Genomic DNA, 12,360 nt, shown 5'->3' with positions numbered 1-12,360 from the left:
TGAGAATAAGCTAATATAAGTGCAACATACAAGCTATGCCTTGTAAATTTGAAGGGTCCTCATTGCAAGAACAACTTTAAAAAGAAAAAAAAGGACATAAACCTCACACCAAGGCATGTCGGTTATTGTGTCCTGCTGTACTACTGCTCATCCTGCTTATTGCAACACAAGTAACCTATAACTTCCACCCGACCCCTGTCTGCAAACAGTTATCCCCTTACTCTTTTTGGAGAAAGGATACATAGAAGGCAAAAAGTATTTTATTGCCAACATCCACAGCAAGCTGGAGCTAGCATTCCTACATAAAAAAAATCATCCCATCTTCTTCCATTTCCAAAATGAGCAGACTTAAACCACTTTGGTTTGCTGTGTTTCATGAGCTCCAATTCTTTCCCACAGTCTACAGAAACATGAATGCTTGGGTACGTATTTGAAATATAAAAAGAAGGAGCAGGAGGTTTCTGAAAGACACCTGAAGAAAAGTTATCACCTACCTAGACTGCAACTTTTTTTGTGTATATTAGGGATTTCGTAACATTGCTAGTAAACTACAGGTTGTTATTTGACCAGGAAAGAGGATAAGCTAAATTTCTGCTCACATATCTCCTGAATTTCTGTTTGGTAAGTTCTCCTAACTAACCTCCAAAACAGTTCTCATTGATTCTGGGGAAGCCAGGAGGGTAAATTCATGCAGCACTGAAGAGACCAGTATCATTCAGCTCTACTTAATGTTCTATGACTTAGTTTCTGCCAGTGTTTGCAATTTTAGCTGTTTAATGAAAGGGTGTCAGCAGAAAAGAAGCACCGTACAATCACACAGCTCGAAGAAAAACAACTGTTACTCATGTAAAAGGCAACTGATGTTTAAAGTGAGAGGTGAGCATTGGAATAGGCAGATGCTTTTTAGTAACTTGCTTTGAGATGAGAGCTCTGTTATGATATTTCACTTCTGCATTGTTACTGTAATTGCTCTTTATCCACTGCTGGAAGTCCACCTGCTACACATGAATGGAAGGAAAAAAAGTGTGCCTGTATACTGACAATGGAGACATGATAGCTCAGCACATATTTTAGTATGCATTGCAAATATGTGAATACAAAAGATACAGACCACATGATATTCTGGAATAAATATCAAAGTCTGCTCATTACTGCTTTTAATACTTACTCATCACTCCCTTTCTCTCTGCATGCAGAATCAGAGGTGTGACCCAGGACTTGTTTTCCCAAAGACTCTCCCCATCAATGCACAGTTGTTCTCTACCATGCACTTTCCTTTATTTTGTTCAGCATAGCTTAAAAGTTCAAAGCCATGAAACAGTTCCATCCCGAGGATGGCCTTGTTCCTCTAGGACAAGAGGAAATGGGCTCAAGCTGCGCCAGGGGAGGTTTAGATTGGATATTAGGAAAAATTTCTTCACGGAAAGGGTAGTCAAGCATTGGAACAGGCTGCCCAGAGAGGTGGTGCAGTCACCATCCCTGGAAGTGTTCAAAAAATGGGTAAACGTGGCACTTCAGGACATGGTTTAGACTAGTCTACCCTTAATTGGTTTAGTGTGGACTTGGTAATGTTAGGTTAATGGTTGGACTGGATGATCTTAAAGGTCTTTTCCAACCTAAACGATTCTACGGTAAGTTTTGGCCCCTGAACCATTTTTGAGACTCGAGACCACTTTTGAGGCTCTTCTAACTAACAAAAAAGAAAAAAGAAGCCAGGAAAAGTCTGTACACTTCTATCTTCAAAGAGAGACTGATATTGCTACAAATACCACAAGTTAATTTATGGCCTGTGAAATGCAATGGAGGCATTCCTAACAAAAGACATCAAGCCTGGCATGTGCCATGGTACTTCCACAGCAATGGAGAAAGCTCTTTCATGGGACAGACTCCAGAGATGACTTATTATCTAAACCAGCATGGTCCAACCAATAATCCCCCAGGCTGACTTCAGCCCATCACTTTCACTGTAAAAGACTCAATGAGCTCTGAATACTTTCTCCTGTGCCTACTCATAGCTTGGAAAGGAGTGCCGTATTTGCTTCCAAAGGGGAGAGAAGGGGGATGTGGAGGACTGGCCTCCTTCCCTCCCTCAAACTGTACATACATTTTATGCAGTATTTAGGGATAAGGAGCCTTTCCTTTCTCTGTTCTGCTGACTTTTTGGCTTGGACTCTCCGCCACGGCTGCCAGAGCTTGCACAGAGCTAAAAGGGCAAGAAGGCAGGGTGCTTGGAGAGAGGATAAGGAGGAAGCAGCAACAAGTATCTCACAGCAAAAGAAAGGGATGGAAAAAGCAGTTTCAGGGTTAGAAGCCACTAAGGCTCCGTTACACACCACTGTGGCCAGAAGATACCACAGCAGTCCTCCCCTGCCTCTCCTCATGTCCCTTCTCCCAGAATACTTGTTCTGTCATGCGCCTTAGGGGACACATCATCTGCGAACCAGAGGACCCCAATGTGCTCATTTCCCCCACCTCCCAACTGCAGCAGCACTGAGCACACCTGCAATGAGAAGCCAGGAGCCTGCAAGGGTCAGGATGAAGACACTTGCTCGTGCCCAGACACCCCGCAAGGGAGTAGAAGGTCCCAAATTTCTTCCCCCACCCCACTCCCCAGTAAGTATTTGCAGAAGTATCAAAGCAGTATAGACACTCTATGAACACATTTAACACCAAACAATGCCATCACAGATGCCAATGATGAAATAAGTCCAGCATCCCCCAAGGACGCTAACTCTAATGCCCCAGGAACAGACATGCATCATGCCTGTATCAAAGCCGAGAGAAAGTAAGGGAGGTTGCATTTAAAACAGAGGCATGAAACTTTTTTTTTTTGGGGAGTTTCAAACCACCCACACAGTAGAGAGGATCTGTCTAAAAATCCAACATAAACTAGACATAAGAGAGAACAGAGGGAGGGTCTGGGGCAGAAAGGGAACAGCATGGAAAGAGCTGATGGGCAGGAGGGCGGGGGACCAGAGCAAGAAACAGGGAGGTGCAAGAAAAGCAGGGCTTGCACCCAGCACCACAGGCACGCAGGGACACATTAATCCCAACCAGGCTCCACTTCAGAGCTCTCAAGTGATAAGCTTTGTACTGGTCCTGTATTGCATTAGTTCTAGTCACAGAACAAATGTAGAAAATGGACCAGGAAAGAGAAAGGAAGAGGAATTAATCCTAATATCAAGAAGACACACAAGAAATTGGTGAAGGTATTGCAGGAAAACTGCCGGTAACCACCTGCAGCTCTTAAAGGATTCCTCTAACTCACGCAAAATACAAAACTCTGGTTTGAATTTTAATGAATAATTTTTTTGGAAGTCGGAGGAATTTGAGTTGGGAGGGCAGGATCTGAAATCCACTAAGAAATCCACCCCTCAAAATTGTCCCAGAGCCTCGCAAAAAATTCAAATCACAGGAGAAGCTTCTCACATGTTAGAAGTATATTTTCTTCAAACCATGCCAACCTTTCCCCACAAAACAAGAAAAAAAAACCCGATCTAGAACAAAGATCACTGAACAACTTGGATCAAAACACAGACACATTTAACCCATAGTTGAGGTGTTCCAGACACCTCTTGGGCAAAAGATGTTTCTAGGTCTTGTCTCTGCAGACCCACTGTGCTCCCCACATCATGAGCCTTTAACTTAGTCCTCAGAAGACCAGAGGCATGTGTTATGAGACACTTGTAAGTCCAGAATTTCATTCTTACCTATAAATTAGAAGTACACTCCTCAAAATCAGCTGACATACCTCAGCCTACTCACAGTTGCAAAAGCAGATACATCTAGCAGAAAACATACATAGGCAAACAATTCATTTACAAATAATGACAGTTTAAAAATTAAAATCCACTGTGCTTAACCAAAACCAAAGATAATAAACAAAGATTTTTTTTCTTTTTGCTATGCTAAACATATCTAGTTATTCCAGTTTCAGAGAGAACATTTCTGTACTACTCTTGTTGACAAATAGTAACACTTAAAAAAGGAAGCTTCCCCCCCCCCCCCATATCCAACTCCATTGCATTCATTAAATTTCATTATATCTACATCATTTAATTTAGGTCAACATGTCAAAGTAACCTAGAATCATGTTTGCTCTAAGTCAGCCAACATTACTCTCAAAGCTGAAAAGCCCATTTCAGACTCAATGATAGAATAGCCTTGTACTTCCTCCACACAACATGAAGTCAGAAGTGGAGACCCACACTCAGAATTAAGAAAACCACTACAATGTTGACAGCTTACTAAATTTCTGTACAATGCATATAATACCAACCGCACAACAGCAATAGTGGGAAGAAAATCTAGTAGTAAGCTAATTGTTAATTAAGAATGAATGAATGAGTAATTTAAATGTAATAGCGTACTTTTTTAGCTTTTTTTTTTTTTTTTTTTTTTTTGGTCTGCAGAAATAGACCATTGCTTCACAGAGGCAGCAGAAGACTCCTGTTTGGGGGAGGCATGCATCTCCATTTCCCTATATTTGCTTGGGATCCCAATGACGGTAGCTACAGTTTGCACTGCTGTCTGCACAGTATGAACCTGCACGTGTCACAAATGCATCCAGATTTCCTCATCTGCTGTATTTTATACAAGCTTAAAGCACATCTACATTAGGTCATCTCAAAACATTACATTGTGTTCCAAAACATGTAGTATTTGGGTTCCAGCTGAAAAGTAGCATTACAGTACCCAAGCAAAGAGGCTGGATGTTAACTCCAGAGTACAAGTTGGGGAGGAGAGGCTGGGCAGCACCGTCCCCAGTGCTCCGAGGGAACTCTCTCCCTGTATTTGTAAAGCACTGTGTAAAATTTAAGAACAAAAAAGCAAAATTGACCTCTTACCTGTGTGTACCATGGGGAAAAAAAAAATGGTACCAGAGGTGACAAGTCATGTACTAAAAATATATTTAAGCAATGTGTTTAGGTGGTAATTATGTATCATTGACATGGAGGGGAAAAAATAATAGACTACTGCATTGTGAGCCCAATCTAAAAAACAAAGGAGAGGGGACGGGTGGGAAATAAAAAGAAGAAAAAAACCTCCTGAGTTTCTCCTGTAAGAGAACAGCTCTGGAACACTTCACTGACACACATTACCATTTAGCACCAATGCAGCTTGGTGCCCTCTTATTACACTGCTATTTGGAGCCTGTTGCTGTTCTGCCCAGAAAGGGACAACGTGAGCAGAAGGCGTTTACACTAAGCAAGCACAGAAAGGGCGGGCAGCTCTCAGTTTTCTCACATTTTACAGGAGAGGGAAAATATTGCCCATGTCAGCCATGAGAATAGTGGGGCAGACTATGAAACACTCTTAACAGCCAGGCAAATTATTCAGCCATATGGGGCAGGATAGCCCATGATGGGGTGAACTCGGAGACAATTGTTCTGACACTCTTACTATAGTTTTATTGCATGATCTTGGGCAGACGGTTAGCTCCTGGTGGTTTGTTTTTCTTATCAACAAAAACAGGGATAAAGTTGGCATTTGCTAATATAAGAATACACAGTTTGTGTGAAACAGACAGCAAATTTAAGCTAGCTTCAGAAAATTATTGTTGAGTTCTGTGAAATGCAGGCAATCCTAAACTGGAAACGTTTCACACACTGCAAGTAAGTGTTTGTTATTTGTGTAATAATCACATGTGTGTCACTATTTCACAGCCTTTTGACCTTGTGCTAGGAAAGGTACAAACATGTTTTGACTTCTGGAAGTGACGTACACACTGGAAAACTGCCTGTTATAAACCACAACAATAGTAAACCTTCTCTCTGCATAACCGTCCTCCTCCAAAGCCAACACAAGGCTTAATTTTCCAGATTATCCTTCTCTTTCCTACTGCTGTTCATTCTCTCCCTCCCCAGACCCCTTATTTAACCTTGTAAGCAAGCAGAAAAAAAGTTAATGTGGCTTCTATAAACTGAGAGCATTATGAGTTACTCAAGCTGACTCACTTCCCATGAATTTAAAACAAAGCGTTAGTCAAATGACAGATTCAAGACAACAGTAAAAACTCTGCATTTAAATCCGAGTGCTTAAGTCTCCCTACCTACTAAATAACTGCCTGGGGTTGCATATTAAGGGCTTATTTGGAAGAGTTATTCACCAACCTGACAAATCTTTCTTGCAGCTCTCTTCATTTCTTTCCTTCGTTTTATCGTCTTCTTCAGCCTCTCTTTCCCCACAAAGTCTTTTCTCTTTTCCCCCATTTTCTCCAATGCTTTTAACTTCTTTCTAAACCATTTCCTTTCTTTCTTTCTCTGTCTCCACCCTCTCTGAGGCTCTCTTCCTTTATCTCCTTTTCCTCATTTCTGCATCAATTTAATCCCTGGTGCCAGTCTCAAATGAAGTTCCTAGAATTGCTCAAGAGAAGACTTTGGCCCTGTTGTCTGCCTGCAGAGGAGGGAGCCTAGCAGCTGGAGAATGTGCAAGCGGTGCATTCTTGCCTGTGCCCTTTGCTTGGTTTGCCCTTACATCTGGGCTCCAGCAGCCAGCTGAAAACGATCAGATCCTTGTCAGGGCCACATACTGCAAGTGTCCTTGGGATACCCCAACTGAAGAAAGCCACAAAATTACTCCTCAAGACACTTCAAAACAAAAAAAAAAACTCCTGAGAAAGGAGACTACTTGCAAATAATGTGGGTCTTGTCTTTGACTAGGTAAGGGATGTTGCACAGGATATTAATTAAAGATAAATTTTGGAATACAGATTCATGAACAAGGTTCACAGGTAAAACACAAATATAAACAAGTTGTTTAATAATTCAATATTGCACTGCATTCACAGAAGGTTGCTAATATCCTAAATGTGCCTGACAAGCTGTCCGCCCTGAGCAAGCCGTAACTTATCTCAAATGCAAAGGCTTGCAAACGCAGAACCTTCACCAGCTCTAGACTGAAGATAATGTTCCCTTATGCCTGTGCCATGAATAAACTCTCTCTCTCCACAACCACCAAAATGGGATGAGGCTTTCACTCTACGCACGTGCTTTTAAGATTACTTCACCAGGCTATCACCTCGGCCTTAACCAAAGGAAACATAAAAATAAGAAAGAGCCAATACACTAAGAAGTCTGCAGGGAAACAGAAAAAAATCTAGTAGCTGGCCTGTGAAGACTGTGCATATACATGTATGTACAACCACACAGAGTCTGTTTTTTATACAGCACCATGGTATGTTCACTGTCTGTATAAATGCCTTACTTTGGTTCACCCTGGACAAACAGTAGATATCAGAATATCCTCAGAAAAGAAGAGCCTTTCACAGTCCAGTTTCTGTCTTTGGAATAGCTCAGTTAACACTGTACCTTCCAAAGAGATGAAGCTTTCAGTGTCATTTCATCCACTGGCTTGATTCTCAACATGGAAGTCCAATTCAAGCACGGCCACGTAACGAGCAAAGGCCATACAACACAACCCTACAGCAGAAGCACAGTCAAAGCTCTGTTACTATTATCCAGGGTACCAAGGCAGCGGGTGCTCTCTGTGAGGCTGTAAACAATATACATTACTCTTCTTGAGAGACTACAAAACACCACTGGAGCCACAAAAAGACCCCACCAACATTACCTACCCAAAACTAGAAATATACAACTACAATACAAACAGAGACATTATTATTTGTAAAGAAGATACCACATAAAATACACATTGGACACAGATGGAATCTATTCTTTCAGGGAGGAATTACAGCAGCCCCAGGTAAAGTAACAAGGAGAGAAAGCCATTTTGGGGGGAAGAGAAAGCCAGGTAATCCAGCCTTCCACTCGAGAGAGACAGCCAGCACGAAGTCATTGGACACCACAACTCTCTGTGCTTGGCTGCAGTGTGATGGAAAGAAACCTCTGCCAAAAAAAAGACACGTGGAGCAACAGCCCAATTCCAGACTGCTGTTAACTTGTTTAAGTATGGAAGAGAGATGAGGAGCAAGACCCCCCGTGGCTCTTTTATAAAAACAGTGTCACAATACTTTATGTAAAGGATGAGTACTGCAGCCAGCAGTACTTTGCCAAATTAATTGAGATCTGGAAATAATAGCATAACGTAAAGTTTAATATTAGCTAAGCAGCTAACAAGCTGACTTCTAGGAGCACTGACTGGCCCATTCCTATTTTAAACCTTCCAGTGAAATATTGCTGCAGTTACAGACACAAACGAAGCAACAGACATATTAATTTCCCTTTCTTGTGCACAGCTATTCACCTTTCCTAGGCAGTGGCAGCAAACATTCATAAAGCGACTTTCAAACAAGCCTTCTCTATTAGAAGAGAGAAAGAATTTCACAACAAAGTTTCAAAATACAATAAATTATTTACCTTCTAGATGATGCTGATCTATTTCACCGACTAGTTTGGTGAATTGCCTTTTCTACATGAAAGCTTAACTAGGCACTTGTGGAAACAACCTGAAATACTGCCACACACCATTAACACCTGATAGTACCACTCCCTCCACCTGCTGAAGACCTGGGTAATTAATGTAGAATGTGTTACTTGTGCCAAAACACTGCAGCTACTACCCCCTGCCAACAAGACATAAACATATATTCCACCCTCAGCCTCCATTTCCACTTTCTTTCAGGGCACTACAGAAGTTCCTCTCTTATACAACACCAAACGATAAACATCCTTACTTCTGCCATCCCCTTTCCCCTGATTACACTGACACTTTTTTCTTTCTACGAACAGATTTTTGTGCTGAATCCTAGCAACTGGTTTTTCCCATGTTAAATGAGTAAATAAGAGCAAAAGGAAAGGTAAAATATACAAAAGAAAAAGCAATGTATTTGAAGACAGTAAAGAGCTAAAAGACACAACACTCCACTTTTCTCTAAGACAGTTAATGTCAAACAGGTGTTTGATCCCTAGGCTCTTACCAAATTGCTAAGACATGAACGACCCCTACCGCAGGTGCTGTTACAAATCCTGCTGACAGAGGCCCAGCTGCAATTCAATACAGGACATACAAAAAAGCAGTACCAGAAGGCTTAATTCTTTACACCTTTACACTTAACTCTTCACATTTCACACCTTCACACTTTACCTACTTTCTAGCAGCACGTTAACTGCAGACTCTTGACAGCAGCTGTGCCAACTTTCAGGATGCTCCAACACAAGGCAGATTTAGTATAACTGCAATGTGAGGTGCCGAAACATCCAGAGCAAGATGCGATGAGAACCAGCACACCTCACTGAATACGCCAGATTTTTCTCTTCTTGCAAGAATATTCACTTCTGGTACAAAAAAGTCAGTACGAGTTCAGCCAGAAATTTCAGGTCCTGCGGGACTTTTCTACAATAGCAACGCAACAGCCTTACAGCAGTGGCTGCGCCACCCCAGCGTCCCCTGTGTGCACAGCACACGGGCCAGAGGACCTCCCCTGGAAAACACACCTCAACGGGCCTGTCGGCCCCGGCACCCTGCGTTATGGATCCAGAGGCAACAATCGCTGCCCAGCACAGAACATCGCAGCTCCTCGTGGCAGCCCCAAGCCTGGCCACGGGCAACCAGCAACCCCGGTTACAGCTGCCAAGGGATCTTCTGCCCGTTAGCCAAGATACAATGGTTAATCCTGCTCATTCTTAGTTGATGTAGCTAGAAAAGATTTACCCCTGTACATAACAGCTTTGTGCCTCAGCACCAGTCCTCAGCTAAGGTATTTTATAAAAATTTGCCTTTCACGGGCAACATTACTGGCAACCCAAAAAAGTATGGTAAAAAGATGGCAACTTCATCAAGTTTCCCAGAGCCATACATATTCAACACAGCAAGCAACCCAGACTTCAGAACCATTGTGCCTGCTGCTGAATAAAATGTAACATCTGGAAGTCCCTAAGTGCTCCCACTGAGCAGTATAAATGAAACCAGAATCTGGCCTGGCGTCTTCAAATCTTAACTTCAATATCTTTAAAAGACCATCTTTAGAGAGCTGACTGCATTTGCCTCAGATACCAAATCAAAAGCCCTGATGAAATCCAGCACCAGTACGTTTCATCAGTCAACAGGAAGTCAGACTCACAGAAACGGTAGACGATTTTTGCTGCCCCACAACTGAAGCCTTGATGTTTTAAAGATACATTGAATAAAATGTAACTCAAACGCACAAGCAGTGACTAAATACTATATTCGTAAGTTAGCAGTGTATGATCTGTTCGCAACACCTTAAAAAGCCGCTCTTCTCAAGGGAGCCAGACCATTAAATTCAGATTTGCCTCATCAATCTCATTTTCTGGATTTCTTTTTTTTTCATTCTTGTAGCAGAGACACAGCAGAGTAAAAGGTGCTTCTAATAGAACTTCATTTATAATACCTGAAGATGCAATTAGACAATCCAATGGTTTAGCTGGTATATGGACTTAAATACACTCTCTTAGGGGCCAGCTACTCAGCACAGCGTCTGGGCAGAACCCAAACCAACCATGATGGTTCCTAGAAAGTTTACATCAAAACTTCATCAGCGCAGCGTATCCTGTTTGACAATAGGCCAAATTCTAATCTCTGTGTGCCCGGAGGGCAGGACCGTGCAAATCTGCCAGCGGTGCAGCTGTAGAGGCACTTCAGGATTTGACAAGGGCTGATAGCACGTACAACCTTTGTGGGAAGTCAGGAAAGACAAGTAAGTTTCTACCAAGCTTTCACATGTCAGAAGCTTGGAAATGCTTTATGAAGACCTTCAAAGCTGACTGCGAAAGCACTGCAAATCTAGGGAGGTAAAGAAAACAGCTCGCATTTGCTGCACAGATAGCTAGGAAGCATGAACCAACTGCTGCCTCCAAGCAGGGCGGCCGTTTTAGCGCTGCTCTCCATTTCCAGTGGGCAAGGCCCCTCAGAAGAGGGAAGTGGCCCGCTAACTTTATGGGAACACAGCTGCAGAATTATTTCCCATTTTATGCAGAGAGAGAGTGCATTGCATTTAGGTGCTGGCGCGGGGTGAACTTTGAGTGATGACATTTCACTTACAACTTTCCCCCTTTCAGCTTTTTAGTCTACTTCATGAACTGTGTTGCCTGAAAAACTAGAAAAGGAAAATATTTATCATCTGAATTACATGATTCAGAGAAACGATATGCTTAATCATCTAAGAAGGAGTCATTTATCTCTCATACCACATAGCTTTAAGTCCAGAGGGATCTTAATATAAAAATGGCTAATAAATGACTCATAAATGGCTAGCGATTCAAAAAGGCTAGTGGCCATTTCTCCGTAAACCCTAACAATTTGCCGCCCGTGCCCATCAGCTAATTTCTTGCATACAACCACGTAAAGGGAAGAGAAAATACCGTTAAGGCGGCGCGGTAACAGCTCACAGCCCTTCCATGCTATTCCACTGATGGAGACACGTGGGGATTGAAGCCTCACGCAACGCGTTTGAGAAGCCAACGCTACCAGGAAGACCAGGGTCTGCGTTTCTGCAGCGCTTCAGGCCCCCCTCATGGGGTTTCCATTGGAAATCACCAAGAGCGCACACGCCTCTCAGTAGTTATGGTTATGCACGAGCAGATGGGCTGTGAAGTCCCTAAAAATCACGCGACTGACACGAAGCGGAGAGCTGGAGCGCTCGGGTCCCGTCCCCCCAGAGCACACCAGGCTTATTTTGGCGCCGGTAGCGAGGTCTTCGCGTTCCGCTTCATCTGCCCGCGCAGAGCTCATTCAAACGACAAGAAAACCGGCGCAACTCACGGGAGGACGGCGGCCGGCTCGCTCCCGAGAAGCGAGAGGGCCGCCGGCAGCCGCCTGTAGCACTGCAGGCAGGGACAGAGGCGCGGCGGTACCGGCGAGCGGCCCGGGCCGGCCAGCGCTCGCCCGGGGGCTGCTCCGCGCGGGGCCGTGCGGGCCGGGGCACCCAGCGCCGCGCCCCCCGCGCCGGTCCCCGCGGGGCCGCCCGCCCGCCCGCCCTGCGCGCCGCGCCGCGGCTCCCCAGCGCGCTTCGCACCTGGGCCGCTGCCCGCCGCCCGCCCCGGCCCGCTCGGCGCTGCCCCGCCGCACTCACCCGCTGCTGGAGCCGCCCGCTGGCGGCGGCGGCGGCCGTGGCCGCGCTGTGCCGCAGCTCCGCCGCCTGCCCCGGCCGCAGCAGGCTCCGCGTGAAGCGCCGCGTCCGCTCGCCGGCCATGGGCGCCGGCAGCCCCGCGCTGCGGCCGCCGCTCCCCGCCCGGGCCGAGGCGCCGTCAGGAAGCGGAACTGGGGGGTTCCCGCCCGCTCCCCCCGCGCGGGGGAGGTGTGCGGGGCGGGGGCCGCCCGCCGCCGGCGAGTTCGCGGCCCCTCCCCGGGGGAGCGTCGCGCCCCCGCCGCCTGCGCTCGCCATGTGCGCCGCGGCCGAGCGCCGGCCCCGGGACGGCGCCGCGGCGACGGCCCCGCTGC

At 45.1% G+C, this 12,360-nt stretch overlaps 1 protein-coding gene across 1 annotated transcript in view; it reads right to left on the bottom strand.

Annotated features, from left to right (window-relative positions):
* DOCK10 (dedicator of cytokinesis 10) overlaps positions 1–12,127 on the bottom strand; it is a 170,012-nt gene extending 157,885 nt beyond the window's left edge. Inside the window, exon 1 of the mRNA XM_075716454.1 lies at positions 11,993–12,127. Coding sequence (XP_075572569.1) covers positions 11,993–12,112 — 120 coding nt within the window. The 5' untranslated portion in view covers positions 12,113–12,127. The remainder of the gene's footprint in view (positions 1–11,992) is intronic.
* Positions 12,128–12,360: the final 233 nt, after the last annotated feature.

Source organism: Pelecanus crispus, chromosome 9, assembly GCF_030463565.1.
Source record: "Pelecanus crispus isolate bPelCri1 chromosome 9, bPelCri1.pri, whole genome shotgun sequence".
Taxonomy (NCBI): domain Eukaryota; kingdom Metazoa; phylum Chordata; class Aves; order Pelecaniformes; family Pelecanidae; genus Pelecanus; species Pelecanus crispus.
Note: the sequence above shows the minus strand (reverse complement) of the source record. Positions and strands in the feature narration are given on the sequence as shown.